General features: G+C 34.5%; 1 protein-coding gene across 1 annotated transcript; it reads right to left on the bottom strand.

Moving 5' to 3' along the window:
- Nucleotides 1-21: 21 nt before the first annotated feature.
- Nucleotides 22-19,320, bottom strand: LOC148602344 (uncharacterized). The gene is made up of 6 exons (XM_088553281.1): nucleotides 18,762-19,320; nucleotides 16,256-16,509; nucleotides 11,020-11,164; nucleotides 8,737-8,772; nucleotides 1,286-3,623; nucleotides 22-1,254 (listed from the first exon to the last, which is right to left on the bottom strand). The coding sequence occupies exons 1-6, from the start codon at nucleotides 18,970-18,972 to the stop codon at nucleotides 912-914; spliced, it is 3,327 nt and encodes a 1,108-aa protein (XP_088409407.1). The 5' UTR covers nucleotides 18,973-19,320; the 3' UTR covers nucleotides 22-911.
- Nucleotides 19,321-27,873: the final 8,553 nt, after the last annotated feature.

The following is a 27,873-nucleotide window of genomic DNA, read 5'->3' as shown; positions in this document are numbered from 1 at the left end:
AATCATTAAGTACAATGTAAATAAAGTTTATTTATCTTTTATTTTCTTTTTAAAAAATCTATATTTACAACAAATGATAAAAATGTACAAAATAATATGAACTACAATAATTTAATAAAAACTTAAGATATAAAAATCACTGTACAGAACATTCCAGAAAATTTAGAAAAACAACTTTTTTCCTCAAATCATAAAAATAATGACATTTTCTGATTCAGCACAAAAAGTCGATTAAAACAAGACCCCACAAGTGATATTAAATATTTAAAACAAATGAAATAAAGTGTCATTATAAATAAATATTAAATATTTAAAATAAAAAAAAAATAAACATTACCATGAAAGACTTCTTGCTTCATTTTTGTTAATTTTGAAGGACAAAAAAATTTGAAAAACAATTTATTTCCTCAAATCTTAAAAATTCCACTTTTATAAGATGCAGAATGATGCATTGAGTAAAACAAGACCCCACAACAGGGGTCAAAAACTTAAAATATAAAAATAAATCACTAAAATCAACTCAAAATATAAAACTTCCACTAAACAGAACATTCCAGAAAATTCAGAAAAACAACTTTTTTCCTCAAATCTTAAAAATTCCACTTTTATCTGATGCAGGACGATGCGTTGAATAAAACAAGACTCCACAACTGGGGTCAAAAACTTAAAATATAAAAATAAATCACTAAAATCAACTCAAAATATAAAACATCCACTGTACAGAACATTCTAGAAAATTTAGAAAAACAACTTTTTTCCTCAAATCTTAAAAATAATTATATTTTCTGATTCAGCACAAAAAGTTGATTAAAACAAGACCCCACAAGTGATATTAAATATTTAAAATAAATGAAATAAAGTGTCATTATAAATAAATCATGTGTAGTTTATTGAGACATGAAGAATGAATATCAATCTTTTATGTAACTCATTAGAAGGTTTTTAATTGTTTCATTACTTGCTACATCTAAAGGTGTGAGACCCTCCAACAACCCAACCCTCAGTCTGGGGTCAGCATTTTTCTCTAGTAACAATTGTACAATATCAGTATGACCCCTCACACATGCAACATACAGTGGAGTCCATCCCAATATACCACTACACTGTGACATATCAGCATTTCTGTCTAGTAACAATTGTACAATATCAGTATGACCCCCCGAACATGCAACATACAGTGGAGTCTCTCCCCACCCACCACAGAGTGACACATCAGCATTTCTGTCTAGTAACAATTGTACAATATCAGTATCACCCCCCCCCCCCCCCCCGACATGCAACATACAGTGGAGTCTTTCCCCACCCACCATTGAGTGACACATCAGCATTTCTGTCTAGTAACAATTGTACAATATCAGTATGATCCCCCAGACATGCAACATACAGTGGAGTATCTCCCTCCCCACCACCACACTGTGACACATCAGCATTTCTGTCTAGTAACAATTGTACAATATCAGTATAACCCCTTTCACATGCAACATACAGTGGAGTCTCTCCCCACCCACTACACTGTGACACATCAGCATTTCTGTCTAGTAACAATTGTACAATATCAGTATGACCCCCCAGACATGCAACATACAGTGGAGTATCTCCCAACATACCACAACACTGTGACACATCAGCATTTCTGTCTAGTAACAATTGTACAATATCAGTATGACCCCCCAGACATGCAACATACAGTGGAGTATCTCCCAACATACCACAACACTGTGACACATCAGCATTTCTGTCTAGTAACAATTGTACAATATCAGTATGACCCCCCAGACATGCAACATACAGTGGAGTATCTCCCTCCCCACCACCACACTGTGACACATCAGCATTTCTGTCTAGTAACAATTGTACAATATCAGTATAACCCCTTTCACATGCAACATACAGTGGAGTCTCTCCCCACCCACTACACTGTGACACATCAGCATTTCTGTCTAGTAACAATTGTACAATATCAGTATAACCCCTCTCACATGCAACATACAGTGGAGTCTCTCCCCACCTACTACCACACTGTGACACATCAGCATTTCTGTCTAGTAACAATTGTACAATATCAGTATAACCCCTTTCACATGCAACATACAGTGGAGTCTCTCCCAACCTACCACTACACTGTGACACATCAGCATTTCTGTCTAGTAACAATTGTACAATATTTACACGACCATTCTCACAACAATAGTAAAAAGGTGAATTTCCATAACTATCTGTTTTGTTTACATTACATTTTATAGAAATGAGATATTTAACTAATTCATAAAAACCAATCTTTGAGGCTTCAATCATTGGTGTACTAATGTAATAATCACCATCTTTAACACCTTCATCATCCAACTCAAGGAATAATTGTTTACATGAATCTGTGTGTTCCTTTATATATCCCATCACTTTGTCTTTATATCTTTTTTCTTTCAACTGTTGATTATTAAAGAAGGACTTTCCATCTTGTTCTTTTAGATCTCTGAATATTCTGTCAAAGTAAACATTCTCAGTATCTTCAGATAAACACAGGAAGGAATCATCTTGTTCTAGATTTTGACCTGAGGAAAGTCTGAATCCTTCTGCTATGAATGAAGAAGGTGAATAATTAATAAAAAGTTCTACAAGTTTTTGACCACAAGTTACAGCAACCATATCATACAGTTTGTCATGGGCTATACTGTAGACTGATCCTGTTTTCTTGATATATGTTCCATCAAGTCTATTGAAGGTGTCAACAAGTTGTTTTCTTCCCAGTTCTATTTTTAGATCAATTCCAAAATTAGCAACTATTTCTGCTACTTTCTCTTTAACATGTTGTGGTGTTGTTCTAGGATTTATGTACCTTTCATCTAATTTAGGAAACAATACACATAAGACCAAGGCACAGAACTCCAAATGTTTATATTCTATCATGTCTTTGATATCCTTCTTTATACTTTCAACAGGAGATGAGAAAAGTTCAGTCAACTGCTTTACTTGTTTTCCTTTTGACATCTTACAGAGCAGGGGGAAGTATGAATACTTCCCAAACATTTTATCCATTTCCTGCAAATCAGATTCTGTTTTAGCTATGTACTTCTTGATCATTTTATGTTTTTCCTTTAAAAGTAAACAATGTTTTTCTGATTGTAAATCTACCGTTTGTTTGGTGAAAATCTTCAAGGCCTTGAATTTGTCATCCTTGGATATTTGTAAGCGGCACGAGACAAGAATTTTCATCATGCCATGATTTTCTTTTCTTGTTAGGTTTTCTGAATCTTGTTTATTTATTGGTTCTGATGGAAACAGTTTCTCAATTCTATCACTTTCTTTCTTCCATGATTGTAAATCTTGTTCATCAATGAAATTTTTCCCACAAATATCATCTACCACAAACACCTGATTCTTTTTCATATCACGATAATTTAGGATATCGACAGCACTTGTTACGAATGGAATGATATCGTACCCCTTATTTCTGTGCAATTTTAGTGCCACATGGTGTATGATCGATGACTTCCCTGAACCAGAACTACCAGTTACTACAACAACATTGTTCTCTTCAATCAAATTAGCCACATGATCTGTTGCCCTGGTTACAGTAAATGTTCCTTCATCTTTCTCCCATTCTTCAATATGACTGGCATACTTATCTGAAAATTGAAAATTCAAATAAGGTTAATGTGTTAAGGAGATAAGGTATAGGTAACTGAATCACTGTCAAGTTGCCTAATGTGTTAAAATTGTAAACTTCTCCTTGAAACTGCAGTAAGGTATTTAGCAAATAGTTCATGATGATCAGGGCCATATGGCAAAATATGGACTGGTTGGTTGCTCCCCCAAAAATAATACGGACTGAAGCAAATCTGAGATCCATTTAACTTTTTGTGCTGACCCACTGGTCCTTATATTGCAATTAGACCCAGACTGTCCCATTGTAATGTCTTTTAGAGCTTACTTAAGGGTGAGTTGCTCATTTGCTTTTGTTACTTTGTATGTATGATTTTAGTTACTTTATGTTCTTTGTTGTGTATGTCTGTTTTCCATATCTGGTCTTTGACCCTGGAATACATTCTTTTAATTACCGCTATAACCTTGGTTCCTTTGATTACTCTTATACTTATTGAAAACCTTTTGATGATCTCTGTAAGTATTGACTTATTTATAGGTGTTATACAATGGTACATTTGTTGTGTTTCACCGTATCTGTTCCATTTTCTATTGTCCCTGATGTAAATGGTTTCTCGTCCCTCATGTCAATGTTGTCTTGTCCTTCATGTCAATGTTGCCTTGTCTCTCATGTCAATACTGTCTTGTCCCTAATGTCAATGTTGTCTTGTCCCTCGTGTCAATACTGTCTTGTCCCTAATGTCAATGGTGTCTTGTCCCTCATGTCAATGGTGTCTTGTTCGCATGTCAATGATGTCTTGTCCCTCATGTCAATGATGTCTTGTCCCTCACGTCAATGTTGTCTTGTCCCTCATGTCAATGGTGTCTTGTTCGCATGTCAATGATGTCTTGTCCCTCATGTCAATGATGTCTCGTCCCTCATGTCAATGTTGTCTTGTCCCTCATGTCAATAATGTCTTGTTCGCATGTCAATGTTGCTGTCCCTCATGTCGATGTTGCCTTGTCTCTCATGTCAATGTTGTCTTGTCCCTCATGTCAATGTAGTCTTGTCCCTCATGTCAATGTTGTCTTGTCCCTCATGTCAATGTAGTCTTGTCCCCCATGTCAATGTAGTCTTGTCTCTCATATCAATACTGTCTTGTTCACATGTCAATGTTGCCTTGTCCCTCATGATAATGTTGCCTTGTCTCTCATGTCAATGTTGTCTTGTCCCTCATGTCAATGGTGTCTTGTCTCTCATGTCAATGTTGCCTTGTCCGTCATATGAATGCTGTCTTATTTATCATGTCAAGTTAGTCTCGTCCATCTTGACATTGGTATACTGTCTCTCATGTCAATGATGCCTTGTCCATCATGTCAATGCTGTCTTGCCCACTTGTTCAAGTAGACTTGTCCTTCTTGTCAATAATGTCTTTTCCCTTTTGTTAATATTATGTTGTCCCTCTTGTCAATATTGTCATAACCATCATGTCAATGTTGGCTTCTCATGTCTGTCAATTTTGTCTTGTCTCTCAAGTCAATGTTGTCTTATCTCTAATGTCACAATTAGTCCTGTCACTAAATTCAATGTTTTCTTGTCCCTCATGTCAATATGTCTTCCCCTTCCTGTCAAATGTCTTGTTTCTAATGTCTATATTGTTTTGACCATCCAGTTTATGATGTCTTGTCCTTGTCAAAACTGTCTTGTCCCTTTTTTCAATATTGTCTTGTCCCTTGTGTCAATGTTGACTTTCTATTCCTGTCAATGTTGTCTTGTCTCTAACATCAATTTTGTCCCAACCCTTGATTTGTCTCTAACATCAATTTGTCCCACACCTTGTCAATGATGTCTTCTAGCTCATGTCATTGTTACCATGTCACTCATACCAATATTGCCTTGCGCCTTATGTCAATATTGTCTTTTCCCTTATGCTAATGTTGTCTTCTCCCTTATGTCAATGTTGTCCTGTACATTATGTCAATATTGTCTTGTCCTATGTGTTACCTTCTCCTTTATGTCAATTTTGCTTGTCTTTTATGTCAATATTATCTTGCCCTTCATGGCTTGTTTATCATGTCAAGTTTGTCTCATCCATCTTGTCATTGGTATACTGTCTCTCATGTCAAAGCTGTCTTGTCCCTTGTGTCAATATTGTGTTGTGCCTTATGTCAATGTTGTCTTGTCTGTCATGTCAATGTTGTGTTGCCCTCTTGTTAATGTTTTCTTTTCCTTTTTGTCAATATGGTCTTTACCCTCATGTCAATGTTGACCTCCAATGCCTGTCAATTCTGTCTTGTCTCTAATGTCAATGTTGACTTGCCACTCAAGTCAATAAGCCTTGTCTCTAAATTTTGTCCCTCATGTCAATGGTGTCCTGTACTTTATGTCGATTTTGTCTAGTCTTTCTTGTCAATGTTGTCTTGTCCCTCATGTCAATTATGTCTTATCCTTCATGTCAATGTTGCCTTGTCCATAATGTAAATGTTGTCTATCCCTTGATGTCAATCTGGTCTTGTCTCTCGTCAATGTTGTTTTCTTCCTCATTTCAATGTTGTCTTGCCATGCCTGTCAATGCTGTCATGTCTCTCATGTCAATCTTGTCTTGACACTAATTTCAATATTGTCTTCTCCCTGTTGCCAATGTTGTCTCACCCGTCCTGTCAATGTTGTCTTGTCCCTGTTTTCAATTTTGTTTTGTTCCTCATGTAAATATTGTCTTGTCTCTCTTTTTACTGTAGTCTTGTCCCTCCTGTCAATGCTGTCTTGTTCCTCCTGACAATGTTGTCTAGTCTCTCATGTCAATGCTGTCTTGTTTCTCATGTCAATAGCGTCCTGTCCCTGTTTTCAATGTTGCCTTGTCTCTCATGTCAATGTTGCCTTGTTCTTCCTGTCCATGTTGTCTTGTCTCTCATGTCCATGTTGTCTTGTCTCTCATGTCCATGTTGTCTTGTCTCTCATGTCAATGTTGCATTGTCCCTCATGTCAATGTAGTCTTGTCCCTCATGTCAATATTGTCTTGTCTCTCATGTCAATGTTGCCTTGTTCCTCCTATCCATGTTGTTTTGTCTCTCATATCAATACTGTCTTGTCTCTCATGTCAACGTTGTCTTGTTTCTAATGTCAATGTTGTCTTGTTCCCCATGTAAAATGTAGTCTTGTCCCTCATGTCAATGTTGTCTTGTCTCTCATGTCAATGTAGTCTTGTCCCTCATGTCAATGTAGTCTTGTCCCCCATGTCAACGTTGTCTTGTCTTCTTCCTCATGTCAATGTTGTCTTGTTTCTCATGTCAATGTAGTCTTGTCCCTCATGTCAATATAGTCTTGTCTCTCATGTCAATGTTGTCTTGTCCCTCATGTCAATACTGTCTTGTCCCTCATGTCAATATAGTCTTGTCCCTCATGTCAATGTTGTCTTGTCCCTCATGTCAATATAGTCTTGTCCCTCATGTCAATGTTGTCTTGTCCCCCATGTCAATGTAGTCTTGTCCCTCATGTCAATGTTGTCTTGTCCCCCATGTCAATGTTGTCTTGTCTCGCGTGTCAATGTTGTCTTGTCCCCCATGTCAATGTAGTCTTGTCCCTCATGTCAACGTTGTCTTGTCCCTCATGTCAATGTTGTCTTGTCTCGCATGTCAATGTTGTCTTTTTCCTCATGTCAATGTTGTCTTGTTCCTCATGTCAATGTAGTCTTGTCTCTCATGTCAATGTTGTCTTGTTCCTCATGTCAATGTAGTCTTGTCCCTCATGTCAATGTAGTCTTGTCCCTCATGTCAATGTTGTCTTTTGTCTGAATATAGCTGAAATATTGCTGCTCGGACGTTAAACCCCAACAAACAAACAAACAATGTTGTCTTGTCGCCCATGTCAATGTTGTCTTGTCCCTCATGTCAATACTGTCTTGTCCCCCATGTCAATGTTGTCTTGTCTCTCATCTCAATGTAGTCTTGTCCCCCATGTCAATGTAGTCTTGTCTCTCATGTCAATGTTGCTGTCTCTCATGTCAATGTAGTCTTGTCCCTCATGTCAATGTTGTCTTGTCTCTCATGTCAATGTTGTCTTGTTTCTCATGTCAATGTTGTCTTGTTCCTCATGTCAATGTAGTCTTGTCCCTCATGTCAATGTTGTCTTTTTTCTGAATATAGCTGAAATATTGCTGCTCGGACGTTAAACCCCAACAAACAAACAAACAATGTTGTCTTGTCCCCCATGTCAATGTTGTCTTGTCCCTCATGTCAATGTTGTCTTGTCCCTCATGTCAATATAGTCTTGTCTCTCATGTCAATGTAGTCTTGTCCCTCATGTCAATGTTGTCTTGTCCCTCATGTCAATGTTGTCTTGTCCTTCATGTCAATATAGTCTTGTTCCCCATGTCAATGTTGTCTTGTCCCTCATGTCAATGTTGTCTCCTCTCTTGTGTCAATATAGTCTTGTTCCCCATGTCAATGTTGTCTTGTCTCTCATGTCAATGTTGTCTCCTCCCTTGTGTCAAGGTTGTCTTGTCTCTCATGTCAATGTTGTCTTGTTCCTCATGTCAATGTAGTCTTGTCCCTCATGTCAATGTTGTCTTGTTTCTCATGTCAATGTTGTCTTGTCCGTCATGTCAATGTAGTCTTGTCCCCCATGTCAATGTTGTCTTGTCTCTCATCTCAATGTAGTCTTGTCCCCTATGTCAATGTAGTCTTGTCTCTCATGTCAATGTTGCTGTCTCTCATGTCAATGTAGTCTTGTCCCTCATGTCAATGTTGTCTTGTCTCTCATGTCAATGTTGTCTTGTTTCTCATGTCAATGTTGTCTTGTTCCCATGTCAATGTAGTCTTGTCCCTCATGTCAATGTTGTCTTGTCTCTCATGTCAATGTTGTCTTGTTCCTCATGTCAATGTTGTCTTGTCTCTCATGTCAATGTTGTCTTGTCTGTCATGTCAATGTTGTCTTGTCTCTCATGTCAATGTTGTCTTGTTTCTCATGACAATATTGCTTGTCCTTCATGGTAATATAGTCTTGTTTATCATTTCAGTGTTGTCTTGTCTCTCATGTCTGTGTTATCATTCCCTTCATTTCAATGTTGCGTAGCAACAGTTTTGTTTGTTTTTTTATTCATTTAACACCTTATTTAAAATTTCAATTTTTCATTGATTCACTCTACAGATTCCTCTTACCTTTCATATGCTCTGGAATACTATCAGCTAATCTCTCTGAAAATAGAGAAATTGATCCTTAAGTGTTTGTATCATATGTGATATAACCCCCCCCCCCCTAAAAAAAAAGAAAAAAAGTCACACATTTTTTTGTTTGTTATTAAGTTGACTTATGGATCTTTATGATGAAATGTATAATTATTCATTCCAATCTATCAGTTCTTAGGAAATTATTCATGCTAAAAATTCAACAGTTTCTACTTTATTTCTGTGTCATTTGCGGAGTTAATTTTGAAGTCTACATTACATTCTATATATTTTTTGTCTCCTTAGAACAAGGATTATATGAAATATAATGTGAATATGTATGGTGTATATGTCAAAGAGACAACAACTCCACTGGGATGGAAATATCAACCCAAGGCCATCCATTGGTCTTCAATGAAGGACGAGAAAAGTCATACCAAGCTACATGCTACTTTCTACTTAAAACAACATCTAAAACAAAGTATCAATAATAAAATATGTTGGTTTTCCAACCATGAATCACATTTTACTTGATTCATCTGGAGTAATACTTTAAGTCCTATCATTCATAAAGGGGTTGTATTGAAGTTTTAAGATATACAATCCTAAAATATTGATTTCACTATTTTAAGAAGCACATATTATGGGGTGAGCAAGTCCAATTTTAAAGTTGTCTAATTCCAAATGACACAAATTTATAGGAACAGCAACCCTGCCTTACTTTTCATACATGTGACTATGAGTTCTTTTTTTTTGTGTTAACATTGTTTCCATGTGAATTTGCATTAAAATAGCTAAAAGCCATTATATTTGTTAATCATGTTGCATAAATCCTAGGAACAATAATGAACAAATAACAGCATGGAACCCACCTGGACTACCCCTCTCCTTTCAATACTAGACATTCCCCCCTAATGGCACTAATACCCCCTCAGCCTGTTGAATCTTGTACATTTGATGACCAATGTGGATACACGATTTATTTTTATCCTATTAGGCTGAGCACTTTTGACACCAAATTTCACTGCCATTCTAAAACACTCAACTCCAAAACAGAAGTAAGTACTATGCTTTCATTTGTTGACAGCATAATTATAGAATATAACTGCAAATTTATTGTAAACATAAATTCCTGACAAAATGCAAACCACAAAATGGTAATCTAACAATCTATTGAGTTTCATTACAATCCTGCAATTCATTGAGGAGGAGTTGCTGACAACACATCAGACCAAATTTTGCTTAAAAACACCAAAGACCAAAAACTGTCATTTCTACTATTTTCACCCAATGCACATCCAAATATGGTAATTGAACCCTCTATCAAGTGTTGAGAAGGAGTTGCAGACAACATGTGAGACCAAGTTTTACTGAAAAACACCTACATCCATCAGCCTTCAATTCTACAATTTTTGCCCAAATATAAATTTCTGACAACATGGACATCCAAATATGGTATTGTAACACTCCACCAAGTTTTATAACAATCTTGTCAATTGTTGTGGACAGACAGATAGACCAATGACAGACAAACAGCCCATTGTGTTAAATTAATAAAATAGAAACCTTTGATATCAGCACAAAAAATCAGTAAAAGTCCTTCTATAATAGATTTTTATTTATTAAACATAAAAAACTTCTTTTCTCTACAGTAATTATCAATTCTATTATTGTAATCTATCAGTTGTTATCATTTTTTAGGACAATTTGATTGATAGATTGATTATAATTTAATGTCCTAAGGCAGATTACAATTTCATGTATTTCAGAATAAGAATGATTGACCAACCCAACAGATACTGCCTTGCACTAGTTTGAGGCGCTGAGCCGGAGTTTTATTGTGCTACCTCGCACATGCAACAGACCTCAGGTACACGTTACCCCACTCAGACAAATTATTACGACTCTGTGCCAACTATTTGTCTTCCACAAAATTAGATCATTTATAGCTAGAGAGCAATGAGGTCAACACATTATGAAAGAAATGACACATTTGGTTTCCGAGGAGGTGATCATTAAAAATTATAGGCTAAGATAGCCTCTGGCATCCATACCATTTGATGAAATGGAACTAAAACGTATTATTTGAAGATGCCCTGCCAAGTTTGGTTTTAATTGGTCAAGGAATTTTCATTAAGTTGAGAAAAATGTGAAAAGTTTAAGGACAACATACAACAGACAAATGGACAACAGATGCAAAATGATGGTATAAACTAATTCATGGTGAACTAAAAAGGGGACATAAAGAAGCACTTCTACTGTTATCTTCCTTTATACCTCTTACTTCCTTTCGAAGACTTTCAAGTTCTGACTGTGTTTTAAGGACTTCCCTATAAACTTCTTTGTCTGACCCATCAAGGGAGGCTACTCTCAAATCAGAACATTCTTGGTTGTAGTTACCAGCACCTAGTCTTGATATTGCCTGTAATAGAATGGAGAAGAAAATGTAACATTTCCTTGATGTAACATCATTTGTGATTAGTCCTTGATGTAATATCATTTCTGATTAGTTCTGGTTTGTGTGGTTCTTACATAATTTTGAAGGCACAAAAAGTACTATTTGCTTGTTTTATCACATCACACAACAAGGCCAATATAATGACATATTGGCCATTACTAATTAAAGAATCTTCGTGAGTGCACTAACGTACCTCATGCATCCACACATTGGACTCTCAAATAAAAAGTATTTGAAAAAAAGAAAGTTCAAAACGCCTTAATTCATAGAAATTCTCAACTGATCATGGTATATTGTAGACTCACATACCCAAAATCAGTTCAATATCTCAAAGTACCAGGGTATAGAGAAAAAAGTGAAAAAAAGTGTTATTTTTGTGACAAACAAGACCTACTATTTCAGTAAATTCTCAGCAGAGTAGAATGAAACACAAACTTGAATTACATACGAAAAATCAGCTTAAAATCTGCAAGCATTTAAAAGAACACTTACAGTACATTTTACAAAATTTGCAAAGTCCAATGTCCGTAATTTAAGAAATCAAAGTTCTGTTATAATGTAGCACTGGAGGTTTTTTTTATTCTTGTAAACCTTTGGAACAATTCATATAGGAGATTCTTCCCACTGACACTGACACATGTAGGAGATTCTTCCAACTGACACTGACACATGTAGGAGATTCTTCCCACTGACACTGACACATATAGGAGGTTCTTCCCACTGACACTGTCTCATGTTGGAGATTCTTCCAACTGACACTGACACATTCAGGAGATTCTTCCCACTGACACTGACACATGTAAGAGATTCTTCCCACTGACACTGTCTCATGTGGGAGATTCTTCCAACTGACACTGACACATGTAGGAGATTCTTCCCACTGACACTGACACATATAGGAGGTTCTTCCAACTGACACTGTCTCATGTGGGAGATTCTTCCAACTGACACTTACACATGTAGGAGATTCTTCCCACTGACACTGACACATGTAGGAGATTCTTCCCACTGATACTGACAAATGTAGGAGATTCTTCCCACTGACAATGTCTCATGTGGAAGATTTGTATGTAAAAACAATTTTTTTGTAAAAAAAAAATAATTAGTTCATATTTTGGATAACTAAATTTTGTAACAGCAAATTTTTTACTTAACATCTTTCTAGTCTGTGGTCTTGTGAAAAAAAAATGTTTTGGGAAAAACAACGGGTTTTGTATGTCAATACATAAATTGACAATTTAAAAGTTCAAAAAAAAAAAATGTTGATAAAAGAGAGAAACAACAAGCATGCTGAGAGTATTGCAAAACAATACATAGTCCCCTGCCAGCTGTTTACATCACTGACACAAATACTACCTTGGATCATCAAGTATAAATGACAAACTGAAGAAATGACCTTGATTTTGAACAGAAGAAGGGATATGGACAGTGACAAGAAAGATGTTGAAACAATTTAACAGATGCAGATTTGCAAAGTTTTATGCACAAACAATTGGACAGATTAGGTTTCAAATAATGGTTGATTGATCTGTCAAAAAACAACTCAATATCTCAAGTCTTTAGAAAAAGGTGTGTAAAATTGATATTTTAGCATAGCGCAAAAAAATGTAAGTTGGTAACTTCGGAAAAAATCAGCAAAGCAAAAGAAAATGTAAGCTTGATCTGAAACTCATCAAGGTAGACTTATTTACCAAAAATCAGCTCAATACCTGCAAGTATTTAGAACAAGAGGCTCCCAGGAGCCTGAATCGCTCACCTGGTTGAATTTTGCCTTTCAAGGGCAATAAGTTAAATAAGAAGCTGTCCAACAATCTTGACTCAAGAAAACTGTGATAGGACTTATCATAAGGATCATTTCAGTAAATGAAAGTCTAAATCTATCATAGTTTTCAAAACTGTAAAAAAAAACCTTTCATTTTCCTGTCAAGGGCAATAACTCTTATAAGAAAGCGTCTGACCAATTTTATGCCTGAAGACTTTTGTAGTCCTAAAAATAAGGATCATTTCAGCTATTGAAAAAATTTGGCTAAACCTAATGGTTTTGGAAATCTATGCGAAAAACCACTGTCTGATCCATATGTTCTATTTTAAGTAACAGTGGCCATGTTTTTCGACAGATCAAAAAACCCCACTTCAAATCTATGCAGGATACCCCAAGGAACATTCACACCAAGTTTGGTTCCAATCGGTCATGCAGTGTCAGAGGAGAAGATTTTTGAAAGAAATAACATAAAAAATAGAAAAAAAAATGTTGGAAAAGGGCAATAACTCCAACATGGCTTAATAGATTAAAAAGAAAGGAGTATGTTCAGAAAATATAAAAATCAGCCCCAAAAACTTAGTATTTCAAATAAATTTGAAAATTGCATAATTTACTAACTGAATATGTGCCTTTCATGAAAAACAAAGTTTCAATGTTGTTAATGCATGTGTTGCACTAACATTGTTGAGGTAAATAACACAAAATTTGAAAATCTAGCCGAATTGTATTAAAATAGTTAATTTCCTGAGACATTTTTATGTAGAAAATATAGAGTGCATTTATCGAACTCTTTGATATTTCATCAAAAATAGCCGTCTGTACCATTACAACTCCTGACAAAATATTTTGTTGTTCATAGCTTGTGCTCCATATTTTTGGATAAAAAAAACTACCCATAATTCTTACAATTTCAGAACGTAAAGACGAAATGACCGAATGTAAGACGAAATGGCAGAACATAAAGACAAAACAACATAATGTAAAGATGTTCCTATATAACGTAAATACAAAATGACCACATGTAATTATAAAACCACAGCAAGTAATATAAAGTTGACAACACGTAAACAAATGTGTATCTCATCAGACAGTTTAGGCGTTCCATATCTATGCATTGGAAGTGCATTATTTGTGTGTATTCTGATCAAAAGTGGTCAAAATAAAACTGAGAATGTGTACTTTAAAACCATATTTGTAATTTACTACAAAAGTGCATGAATATTGTTTACATGTGTGAGTAATTTGCCTCCATGCTGTCAATTAGCAGAAAATATAAAAATGTGGATTTTCAGTTTTATTTATTCAAGTAAATTTTGTGAAGAATTTCTACAATCATCGTACCAGTGGCATAATGATTTTGAAAGCCCTATTTTCCAAGCTTCTCAATGGTTTGTAACTATAAGATGTCATTTGTCCAGGGAATTCACAGTGAAACATTGAAAATAATTTGTTTAACATGTTAAGTAATGGAAACCTTAGAAGTGGTTAGTGAGACCTAAGTAAGTAAAGGTATCATGCTTTATTACCATGTTTGACAAAACAATTGCTGAAAAAGAGCATATATTGATGAATCTGTAAAAGAGTACCTAAGGCACTATAAAATGTTGGAAATGCCTTGAAAGTGTTTTTAGAATCTCTGGAAAAAAATACTCCACCAGGCATTAGCCCAGTATAGATTTGCCGAAGAAGAACATAAAATGAAGTTAAACCATGGCCATCAACAATTTTCACCATTACCATTCTTATCAGGAGACCATATTTACTATATAAACCAATTATCATTGAAATCAAAGCAAGTTTAAAGATTAGTGGGAAGTGGGTCACCAAGAACAATCTTTCACCATCACCATTCAACTTAAAACACCTAGTTTCCTGAAGATGGAATCTGAGCAACTGGTGAAAATGGTTGTAAAATGACAGGCATTTTTACAATGGCGGCTTAAAAAATAATTTCAATACTGCCTGTCAACTCCAAATTTTATTTTATGGGTAGCTTTCATTGTCATTATATATTAATAGCAAGGAAAGCATTCTGACCCCTCTGTACTATTTTTAGTAACAACGTCCATGTTTTTTTTGACTGATGAAAAATTATATATGATCAGTTTGTGGACAAAAACCTAAAAAAGTATCCATCTTTTATTAATTTTAGTTAAAACTTGTTTCAGAGAGTCGTGCACATTAAAACGATTAAAAATCGGTTTCAGGGGTCATAAATCCTACAACAGGCAACAAATCATTTTGAAAATCTTGGCAAAGGTTTGTCTTCTGATGGTGAACAATATTACTCTCCATCAGAATTTTGATAAATTCCACTGCTTTTGAATTATTTGCAAAAAACTATACTTCGACCCTTTTGTTCTATTTTTAGTGACATCAGCCATGTCTTTTTGTCAATCAAAAATCCAAACTTTGTGTTGGATACACTGAGAAATAGTAATACCAACTTTCATTAAATTATGTTTAGCAGGTTCTAAGGAAAAGATTTTTGAAAGTAATATCATCAAAAACTGCAAAAGAACTTCCAAAAAGGGCAATAACTCCAACATGGGTCAATGGATCTTCACCAAAATTACATCACAGATCGATCTCATCATGGTAAACATTTTTACTATACTCAAAATTTTGTTAAACCTAACAGTTTTGGAGATATATGCACAAAACTGCTGTCTGACCCCTATATTCTATTTTTAGTAACAGCAGCCACATTTTTTAACAGATAAAAAAATCCAAATAGTCATTTTTTGCAGGATACTCTAAGGAACAATCATATTAAGTTTCATCCAAATCAATTCACTAGTTTCAGAGAAGATGTTCGAAGAAATTGTTAACGAGGATGAAGACGACAAGTGATGGCAATAGCTCACATGGCCTACAGCCAGGTGAGCAAAAAAAAAAAACTTAGGAAAACTTCCAATTTTTTTCCAGACTGACAGACAAACAGAATGACCACCAGACGGATTGCAAAACTAAAATCCCCTTCAGCTACTGCCGGTAAGGGACTAATAAAAGTTTTCTTATTCTTTTGCTATAATTAAAACTTCAGAATTTTAATTAGGTTTGGAGGAATCCACCAAAAAATAAGGACTGGCAAACTTTTCATGAGCAACTCGGCGGTTATTTCTAAGCTGAGGATGCTTACCTTATTGATGCACACAGTCCGTGCTCCCACTCTTTAGTGAGATCTTTTTTCAAAAGTTGGCAGGTATGAAAATATCAAAAATAAAAATGTGTAGGCTTTCGAATCATATTTTGCATGATTCTTATCTGGAGTGCTACTTAATAAACATTACCCCAGATAAATCTGTCCATGCCAAGTTGAAATCAGATCTAGCTATCTTGCCCTCTTTATGGTGAGCTAAATAGTTTCTGTAGTGTTTGATTCTTGCAAGGTCAGCTCCTTCAGATAAATCAGTATTTGGTGGTAGCTGGTCAAACCCTGTTGGCGGTTTTAGTACGCATGGAGATCTTGATCCAGGCTGTACAATATTCCGTAGCAAGCAAATCAGCAGTGTTACATCATATGTCGAAGAACATGAAGCATTCCCTGTAAAATAACTCAATTTTAATCTCTTAAGCACAAGAACAGATCTTTGTTTTAATTAAGTCCTAGCTGGCAAAACTTCTTAAATCATATCCATACATGTCAATTACCAATTAATCTGACAATGTTATTTTCGTTTTATCAAAATGGACTATTTTAACATTTAAAGGGAACAAAATCACTACAAAGTTATAAAATTTAAGAATCTGCATCTCAGTAAACATAAAAACAATCAAATGAAGTTAATGTTGTCACTGTGGAGAAATGTGGGGAGTCTAGTGACCAACTCTGAAGATCCATATCATGTAACACGTTTAATGAAGTTAATGTTGTCACTGTGGAGAAATGTGGGGAGTCTAGTGACCAACTCTGAAGATCCATATCATGTAACACGTTTAATGAAGTTAATGTTGTCACTGTGGAGAAATGTGGGGAGTCTAGTGACCAACTCTGAAGATCCATATCATGTAACACGTTTAATGAAGTTAATGTTGTCACTGTGGAGAAATGTGGGGAGTCTAGTGACCAACTCTGAAGATCCATATCATGTAACACGTTTAATGAAGTTAATGTTGTCACTGTGGAGAAATGTGGGGAGTCTAGTGACCAACTCTGAAGATCCATATCATGTAGCAGGTTTTATTTTCAGGGGATCAGGGCCAGTTTCATATATAAAGAATTCTCAAACTGAGATTTTCCTAAAATCCTTGAGTTTTTCTGAAATCTTCAATTTGCATGATCTGAGTGGTTGAAGTTTGAGTTAGGAAGGTTTTGAGGAAAATCTCAGTTTGACATTTTTTATGAAACTGCCAAGGTATATCCAATATGACATCTCACCATATTTGCCATCATACATTAACAGCCAGCAATGTGCTTAGATAATATGTACACAAATCAACAGATTGGCAGATGAAAACACATGTGCAATAAAAGGGGAGGATATTATCATTTTCGTTTTTTTCAGACTTTATCTAATTTTTTATGGTGGAAGCCATTATAAATCCTTGCAACAGGGGTACTTCCTATGATTTTTAAAATTTTAGCTATCTTAAAATATCTTTATGTTGTCATGACAACAAGTCAAACACAAAATATTTTAGTGCTATGGAAGAGAGTATGTAAGTTTTGTCATGTGACTCTGTGATTCCATGATAATAGATCCTCATCTGCCATTCAAATGACTTGGGAATTGTCTTTAACATAGCATTTAGTTTCAATACTAAAAGCAAAATATCTTTTAGTGTAAAAATACTTATAAATAAAAGGCCCTCAAAGAGCCTGAATCGCTTCCCTAGCAAACCATGCCTTGTTAACTAATTATAAGTAAGTAAATGTATCATGATTTGTTTCCATGTTGAACCAAAAATTGACAAAAAAAGCATATATTGATGAATGCTGTAATCAGTTTGTGCAGGATACCCTAAGGAACATTATGTCAACTTGCATTAAATTTTGCTGAATGGTTTTAGAGGAGAAGATTTTCAAAGTTGTTCACATGAAAAACAACAAAAAAATTCTGTTTCAAGGGTCATAACTCCTACATCAGGCAACGGATCATCTTGAATGTTTTGGCATACATCTGTCTTCTGGTGGTTAACAATATTATCTGAGTTAAATTTTGCTAAATTCAACTTTTTTTCAGTTACATGTATTTGAATAAAAAATGTATTTTTTACCCCTACATGTATGTTCTATTTAAAGTAACAGTAGCCATGTTTTTTTATTATATAAAATTTTAAACAATGAGTTTGTGCAGGATCCCCTAAGAAACAACTAACGGACATTAAATGATGACAATGAAAGTGACAAATACAAGACAAAAATGTCATTCATTAGTTTACCTTAAACTTAAATAACAGTCCACATAAAATTCAGTCGCTGCCAATGGTAAAGTGATTCATGGTGTAGAAAACCCATCAAACAAAAGATGTTTTTTAATTGTACCTATACTTTCACATAACGATAATCATTTCTGCAGATCTACAGTTTTTAGAAAATGATCAACCACTAAAATCAACTCAATCAAATCCAATTCAAGAAAGATAACTCTTACAAGATACCAATTTCATGTACAATCTATATAAATTTATATTAAAAGTGCAACAACCAAATGAAAAATTTAAACTGGTTACTTGTTCAGTAACTGTATCTGATAAAGAAATAATACTGAATTCTGTGGGTTTTTGATATGCATGAATCGTCATCTGGCTGATTTAAAGAAAAACTGCTACTCAAATCTACTTTTGAATTTCTACCTGATGGAGGAAACAGTAAATCCCATTGGGCTGCGTTGAGTCTCCTTGAACTTTTGAGTTGATTTAGGTTAACCAAATTAGTCTGAAGGATAGATGCTAGACTTGGAGGAGGAAATCTCTGATTAAACAAATGTCTGACAGCTTGCGGTGCTACTTTTATCTCCAAAATGACCAGTTTGAGAAAATCTGCCTCTTCTTCTGACAGCGACATCCTTATGACTGTGTCTTTGCTTTAAATTTTGAACATATTATAAGTGATCATTGGCAAGGTTAAAGTTGACTTTAATGCACTGTTCTATATCCAGACAATGCAAACACCATTATTGCCGGCATAAAATCCTGAAACAAAGTTTAAAGTATATAATAAAATAAATAATCAGGCAATTTCAACTCAGTCTGTTTAAAATTTATTGTTTATCTTTGGTGTTTTAATTGAATGAAGTACTGTTTTGCTCATGTATCCTATCTAATGTGTAAGAAATAATACAGAACTTCTGGAATTTTTATATGGTTAGTGGTCATTCATTTTGTCACTGGTCAGTAATCTTGTCCTATGACAAGGTGAATGATCACTGACCAATGACAAGGTGAATCATTCACCTAATTATTAATCAGTGATCATTCGTTTAATAATTAGTAAGTGATCATTCACCTTGTCACTGGTCAGCAATACTTGTTCTAAGACAAGGTGAATGATCACTGACCAATGAGGAGGTAAATGATCACTGACCAATGAGGAACTCAAAGGTCACTAACCAATGAGGAGGTGAATGATCACTGACCAATTGGAAGGTAAATGGTCATTGACCAATGAGAAGGTAAAAGATCAGTGACCAATGAGGAGGTGAATGGTCACTGACCAATGAGGAGATAAATGATCACTGACAAATGAGGAGGTAAGTGATCACTGACTGATGAGGAGATGAATGATCACTGACTGATGATGAGGAGAATGATCACTGACTAATGAGGAAGTGAATGATCATTTACCATATCATTCATTTTATCACTGGTCAGTGATCATTCACATTGTCATAGAACATCGTCACCAGTCACAAGGTGAATGATCACCTACCATGGAAAAAATACAAAAGTACTGTATGTTTTCTTCAGTGGCCAATTATCATTCACCTCATCACTTGTCCATAATCATTCACCTTGTTTTGGTCAGTGGTCATTCACCTCATCGTTGGTCAGTGATCATTCAACTTATCATTAGTCAGCATCATTCACCTTGTCATTTGTCGATGATCATTAATCATGTCCATCTTTGTTCAGTGATCATTCACCTCTTCATTTGTCAGTGATATATCACTGTGTCAAGACTCAGTGATCATTTATCTTGTCAAAGGTCATTGATTATTCACATTTTCATTGGTCAGTGATCATTCACCTTGTCATGGGTCGGTTATCATTCACCTCATCATTGGTAAGTGACAATTCACCTTGTGTTGGCCCATCGACACCTGCCCAATAAGTTAAATTGTCTATGTTGGTCCGATGGTGGGCCAATGTCAATGGTTACTATGATGTCGGGCAGAGCACATCATGACAATGTTCTATTTGAAAATAGCTACATAAATCTTGACATCATTTTTTAACGGATTCTGATTTCAAAGAGTAATAGTAAAACGTGTGTAATTACCACTTCAAACTGACTTGGCCCAATTTGTGTTTGTGTGTTTTTTTAATGATATGAACATTTGAAATTCAGCAGAAAACTACACTTAATCAGATATTATTAAGTGAATCATGCATTGATCACTTTTGCATACTTGATAATGTTATCCTCACATATCATTTAAGTCTTACTCTTGATAACATGTATATAGATAAAACACACAAATTAAACAAAGTGATTAATACCAGATGTTCTGATTGATAGAGGAGTTTGGGATATATCAAATTTCCATTCACCACGCTGTTTAGAATCCGTGCGCATTTCATCACAACAGAATCAAACGATAAGGTTGTACTTTGTATCGTATTCAATATTCAACTAGCTTACTAGCAACTGAAAGGTTAGTTCTTCACATTTACTTTAACTATAAATCGTTCTTCACATTTACTTTCACTATAAATCAAGTTTACTATTTAGTTAGCTAGATTTTCGCAAATAATGTTTTTTGAACTTCCTTCTAAGATTCGAGGGGTGACCCATCAAACTAGACGACTTTTACCCCATGACATAGTCTATACACAGACCTACCAAAAATGAAGCACTTTACCATTTTCACATTCTGTCTTATAATTTCAATGAACTAAGTGTTGATTTTATTATGTTCTGCATGGTTTATTTACTTCATGATTCCACATTATGGACATTGTATTTGCATCGGATTTGAAACTTCGAAATATTGGTGCTTGTCAACAAGATGAGTGACCAAATTAAATTGTCAAATCTTGGTGCTTGTTAACAGGATGGGTGACAGCTTTGAAAGGTCGAAATTTTGGTGCTTGTTAACGAGATGAGTGACTGACTATGAAAGGTCAAAATCTTGGTGCTTGTTAACGAGATGAGTGACGGACTTAGAAAGGTCACAATCTTGGTGCCTGCTAACGAGATGAGTGACTGACTTAGAAAAGTTGAAATCTTGGCGCTTGTTACAAACATCAGTCTTTTCATATAATTATTATACGGCACTAATACGCGTCGAACATTTCTCCTATAAATACTGGAAAAAGTTACTGTATTAATCATCAACAGAAATCTAAACAAGAGACCAGTTAAGCCTTTAATTTAAAGTGTTTGTGTGTGTAAGTTTAGATAAAAATGTGATTACTTAACACAAAAAAATAAAACCTAGAACCGTGTGGCAAATATTAAAAAACAAGCGTGAACATCTGCTTTTGATAGTGAAACAGACAATGTTCTACATTATAGAAGCTGTAAGAAGAACAGATTGACAGTTACTGACACTGATAAGATTGTCAAGAACTGGTTTTCATATGCAGCTGCTCGAAAGTGGGCAAAAAAAAAGTGTTGAGAAGAAAAAAAAACAGAAAGTGAGGGGAACACAGCAAAAACAGACATTGATTAAATTTACAAATCTAATATTGTGAATTCTAGGAATTTGGACGAATAAAATTGTACATTATTCTATTGTTTACATGATACATTGTACATGTACATTTATGAAGAACCTGTTTTTTAAAATTATATATATTTTTCATTTATAGCACCTTTTAATTTTTTACTCATTCCTATTGCAAAAAAATATGACAAAAAATGAATCAATAATCATTATATTTTTTAACCAAATTCAAATCTGTTGAGTGGCTGCCTTCAATCATATGCATTTAACAAGATATAAATTTCGACTGAGTTTTTGTCCTTGTTTTAAGTTATGGACTTTGCATTTATTGAAATATCTTCTAGGTTATGTCACATTTGGTGTTTATTCTTATCAAATGTTTGCTATACATGATAAAAAAAACATTACCGGGCAAATTGTTTTGTTTCCAACCAAAACAAAAAACAAAAATTAAAAAGGACACTTCAGTAATCACTTTTCCCTCTAAAAAAATGTTGGTAGTACATTGGCAATTTAATGGAATATGGGACAACGATGTTGGGCAGTTGTTGGCAATGTGTCGTACATGCTGGTTGATAGCTGTTGGGCAAATGTCTTGCCAACCATGGGGGATAACATTGGCCCAATGAGCAAAATGTCTTTGGGCCAACATCATTTGCCATTGTCGGCCCAATGACGATGCCAACATAATGCCAACGTTGGCCCAACATCTGTTTTCTATCTGGGTTATAATCCTATATTCAAAGAAAAAAAGAGAAGGGTTGCAGGGTCAGAGGAATCCTCGCTTTCCTCAGTGGGACTAGCTGCGAAAATGTAGCTCTTAATCTTTTTTTTTCTTTTTGAATTTGCAATCTAACATTTCAAAAATGCAAAAAATATAGTTAGAGCTAACAGTGGGACAAGAGACCTGTAGGTACATGTAGCTATTTATCCTGCAATGAGGTTATTTCTTAAACGAATAAAGGTATACGGTTATTTTTTGCTACATGTGTATATCTGTACATTAGCAGGTTATTGACTTTCTGGCTCCTCCCACTCACATGATTGGCGGAACTACATTTTTCTGGAATGCATAAATTAATCATGGCCGCCACCATAGATACGATATAAACAAATTGTGATTGCGTATCCGGTTAATCTTTTTTTCGCTGTTTTGTTTCGTTTTCACTTTTTTTAGCTGAATGAAATAAAAGACTTCACGTACACCAAATAATGATTTCGTTTGTATTTTTTTAACCGTCATATATATGGCAAATCCCAAATCTAGTTCAGATTTGATTCATTATCAGTTTGCAGATGACTTCCCCTGTCATTCCAGTCATGTCGGACTCGGAGCCAGAGTGTCCATCACAATTTAACATAAACTGGTCCCCACTTGAAAAAATTGAAGCATTACAATATGATAAAACTCTTGAAGAGACAAATGACCAGGAAACTGTTATGCTCTTGGATTTATTACTGCCTAAACCTCAAGATAATGAATCCAAGGAATACTACATTATAGATCTGCCCATACAACTGCCTCCTCTTCTTCAAAAATCTCAAACAAATATTTCAAATCCCAAAAAACTAGTGCACAAATTTCACCCCTGAAATCTACTGCCATATACCAAACAGAAACGCCCCGTGCAGGTTCGGGTGTTAAAAGAATAGGCCTGCAGCAGCGCTAAGCTTGTCGTAAAAGGCGACTAAATAGTGCTCAGAAACCTAGCCAGGGGCTAGGCGCTCTGCCCACAGATCAACTGGGATGTGTGCCCCAGGTGGTGGAATGGGGTACCCCTGGCGTGTTACATGCTGGGGTTGTCAGGCTATAATACGGAAAACCTGACCGCAAACCATAGTGGTGCACCGTGTTGGGAAAGATGCCACTTTCCTCGCACATAAAAGAACCCTGCTGTGGTATTCGATAGGAGTAGGAACCTTTGCGCTCCGCCACAGGAGGCTAAATTGCCCGACCTTACCCATCCCCCCTTTTTCCAGTGGCAATCAAAATTTGTCGACCCTATTATCCTTGTGACCCATCCTTTTTTTTTTTATTTCATGTTCATTTTATCATCCATTTCATGTTCATTGTCTGAATATAGCTGAAATATTGCTGCTCGGACGTTAAACCCCAACAGACAACAGACCAAACAGAAACAGCTTCCACCTTCCTTGCAAAATTCAAAACCTTAATGTTCTTAAAATCGACTTTACAACATTTAAAATATTTGTATTTATTGTTCATTTTACTTATTTGTCTCTTGGAATTAAATAAATTTTGATACATTGCTTAATTTCTTCAAACAGCTTTGATGGATAATATGGTGTGGATTAAATTTCAATGTTTACTGAGTCATATGCCATGCATATTAATTTTTTTCTTCCGGTTTAACGATAGGGGTTCCTCAGGGGATATGCATTTAAAAAATTTTATTTTAAAAATGTACACATGCACAAAACTATTAATATAACACGATAAAAACAATATAAGTACATTGTCAAAAATTATTGAAGATATGTGTATTCAGCTTGGAACGGGGGAAATAGCTCAGCAGAGCCTCACATTTCCTACCCGTCCGTCGCCTCATCACATATCTTCAATAATTTTCGACAGTGTACCTATATTGTATATATATATATATATATATATATATATATATATATATATATATATATATATATATATATATATATATATATATATATATATATGTATATATATATAGTGCCACCATGGATTGAGGACTCTAAACAATCGCCTTTATATCACTACTGAGAAACACTATAAAAATTGGTTTTTACTCTAACCTCACTTCAAATCAAACCTGATAAACAAAAATCTACTTTCGGTTTCGACCACGATCACGCCCATGGGATCATGACTTGAACAGGTGAAGTATAGTGTTTGCTGGAAAAAATTACCACGGTAATAGGTACTTCAATGCTAACTTAGTCGCAGACTGATAGTGGCTCTTACCAAAAAATTTGGATAGAAACGTTTACTCAAGGATCTTTCTAATTAATTTCCTAAGTAAGTTACTAAGACTAAGTTGTTCGTGTTACATTCTTTGTTGGAAGCCATCGGAACTCCTCGGATTTTCTCGTTATAAACTGAAGAAAGGTATCTGGATGATTCGATTCAACTCCAATTCGTACCAACATACTCGTACCAGATAATGTGGTCGATTCGTTCCAAGTTTATATTTTGTTTTATTAATAAAAGCGTGGATGTTGATCGATTCGTTAAAGTTAGGCCAATATTATAATATTGTTTATTTGTATTTTGAAACAGAAATTACCATAAATATTATAGAAATAACTATATATATATATATATATATATATATATATATATATGGTACTTAAAATGATCTGTCTAAATAAAGCTAAAAAATAACAAAAACATAAACAATGGGTTATTATTAAACAGACTTAATAATACAGGAACAGGAGCAGCGAATACAAGTTCATTATTAACACCTTTTGATGCGTTTGTCAATGAGCCGTGCTGAAGGTGGCTTTGGTCCACGCTTCGGTGGTGGAAGCTTGTAACCACTATTTAACACTACATATATTTTAGATAGACTTTGTTTTTTTTCTAAGATATATTTATTACTTCTTATTAAAAATGATATTGGGTATTTAACAATGCGCCGATTTACTCATTTTCTTTGCTATTTTTCAAATTTTAAAAAACAATCAAAGTTCTGATCTTACAAATGTAAAAGAATTTTTTTTTTTCAAATGGGAACTAAGAAATTTTTCCAATCGGAGCACTTGTTCTCAAATGGGAAAACTGGATTTCAAATTGGAAATTAAAGTCGGTATTCCGATTGGAAATCAAATTTTCCTACAGAAATTAATGTTCCCATTTTTTTTTCTTCAAAATTTAAAGAATATTTTTACTTTCATCACAATAAAAATATTATATTTGTTTTTTCCTATTACCCTAGGCACAGTCTGGTGTCAAATATAAAATAAATATATTAACTCGGGAAGTGACGATTTGGGGATTTGCAAAATTTAGAACAGCAAATTTAAATCAGAAAGAGTTATAGTACGTGGGTTGAGAAAACCCCCGTGCATCCCCACTCATCAACCAAAATATGATTTTCAGGTATCTGTATACCTCCCATTTACGAATCTTTTTGTTGACAGAAAGTAACTGAAGCATTTTTGTATTTTTGGCTACTTTTTATACCTCGTTGAGGCAAAATTCAATTTTTAAAGTGTTTGGATTCTACAAACTTCTTCTTTCTACAGAATGAGTAGCCCAGTGTCTAAGCTGTACAATGGTACCAGGAAAGTTGCAGTAACACTTAGAGTTTTGCGGTAAAATGAAAAAAATGTACCCCTACCCCGCCGAAAAATCGCTTTAATTGACATATTTCTCAATGTCAAAACCCCTAGAGTATTCATGCTCCGGTAAAAAAAAGTAGCTTATTTGGTATTTTCTGTTTAGAATTATCACAACTTATACTTCTGGGGTTCTTTTGATGAATTTTGGAGATTTTCGTAGTCAGAATGTATCAAAAATGCAAAAAATGGAATTTTCGATTATGCGGTCAAAAGTCACATAAATTCAACTCTACAAGTTATTGCTCAATTGAAAAGTCTCAAATTTAGATCATTCGATAGATAAATTATTCTTCTATATAAATTAACCACGAAAAAGTTATTTTCAAGAAAGGAATTAAAAAAAATGAAAAAAATATTACCCCTACCCCTAGAAAACTGGTCTCAGTATCAAACAGAATTCCCATTCACAGCATACTGACACCGTAAAACTCATATTTTAGGTATTCGTAATTAAGATAATGATGTTCCCAATATATCTGATCAATTAAGGCGCTTAGATTTTGTTTTTGGTGTAATATTTAAAAAGCGGAATTTTCAGAATTTCAGAATTTCCTCTATATCACCTTTTTTCAGGATACCGTGGATCAATTAAGCTTATGTGTGATACGGTACATTAATATGGTGCCTAAGCTTCATAATGACCCCAAGTAATAAATATTTGAACTTTTGTAAGTCAAGTTAGGTGAAAAATTGCCAACCATACCCATGAAAAAAATACATCAACATGAACTCAGATGTTAATAATTGATATATAAACAAGATATATGTTGGGTACTATTGTTTTAGTTATCGATAAATCCAATATATCTTCACATTTCAGTTTCATTGTGACAGTAATGAGTTTTTTCACCAAAAGGGGAATTTTCAGAATTTCATATTTCCTTCCTTTTCACCTATAATTGGCATTTTTTTTTTCAAATACCGTACTTCAAATAAGCTTTGTATATTCAAATACAATTGTATAGTGTCTTAGCTTTGTAATGAGCCCAAATAATAAATATTTGATTTCTTCAAAGTCCATTTAGGTGAAAAACGGCCACCCCCATCCATGAAAAAATACCTAAATATGAACCGAAATGTTACTTTTTAGCACGTAATTGATGTAAAATGACATGTTGTGTACTATTATTTCAATTAAGCTGACAATAATGAGTTTTTAATAAAATTGGGAATTTTCGGATTTTAATATTTTTTTTTCATTTCGCCTGTAATGGGCAATGTTTTTCAAGTACCCTACTTCAAACAAGGTTTTATATATTCAAACACATTTGTGTATTATCTTAACTTTCTAATGAGCAAACCAATGCACAATTAAACGTATTCTAGGCCATTTAGGCGAAAGAATGGTACCCACTAAAATCTGCCCCAATGTAAAAGAAAATGATACGAACTGTAAGCAAAGTCTGTCTGGCATTTATTATAGAGATCTTGTATCAATCACGTTGTCAAGCTAAATTATGTTTTTATTGTCCCAAAGACGACAAAATATTACAAAAAAGGGGAATTTGAGAATAAATAGATTATCACGCATTATAGCACGTAAATTGTATAGTTTTTTATTAAAATATCACAGTTTTTACATGATTTGATTTTGTTTGCTATCATCATTTTTATATATATAAGGTTTCAAAGAAGCGATGAATGTTTGGCATACATGTATCCAACACCATTTAAAAAATGCTAATCTACCACATACGAGTTCTGGGTTTTTCTCGGAAATTTTAGTGGGTATGGGG

Source organism: Perna viridis, chromosome 11 (assembly GCF_037379345.1).
Source record: "Perna viridis isolate PV_CMFRI_1.1 ecotype Kerala chromosome 11, ASM3737934v1, whole genome shotgun sequence".
Lineage (NCBI taxonomy): Eukaryota > Metazoa > Mollusca > Bivalvia > Mytilida > Mytilidae > Perna > Perna viridis.
Note: the sequence above shows the minus strand (reverse complement) of the source record. Positions and strands in the feature narration are given on the sequence as shown.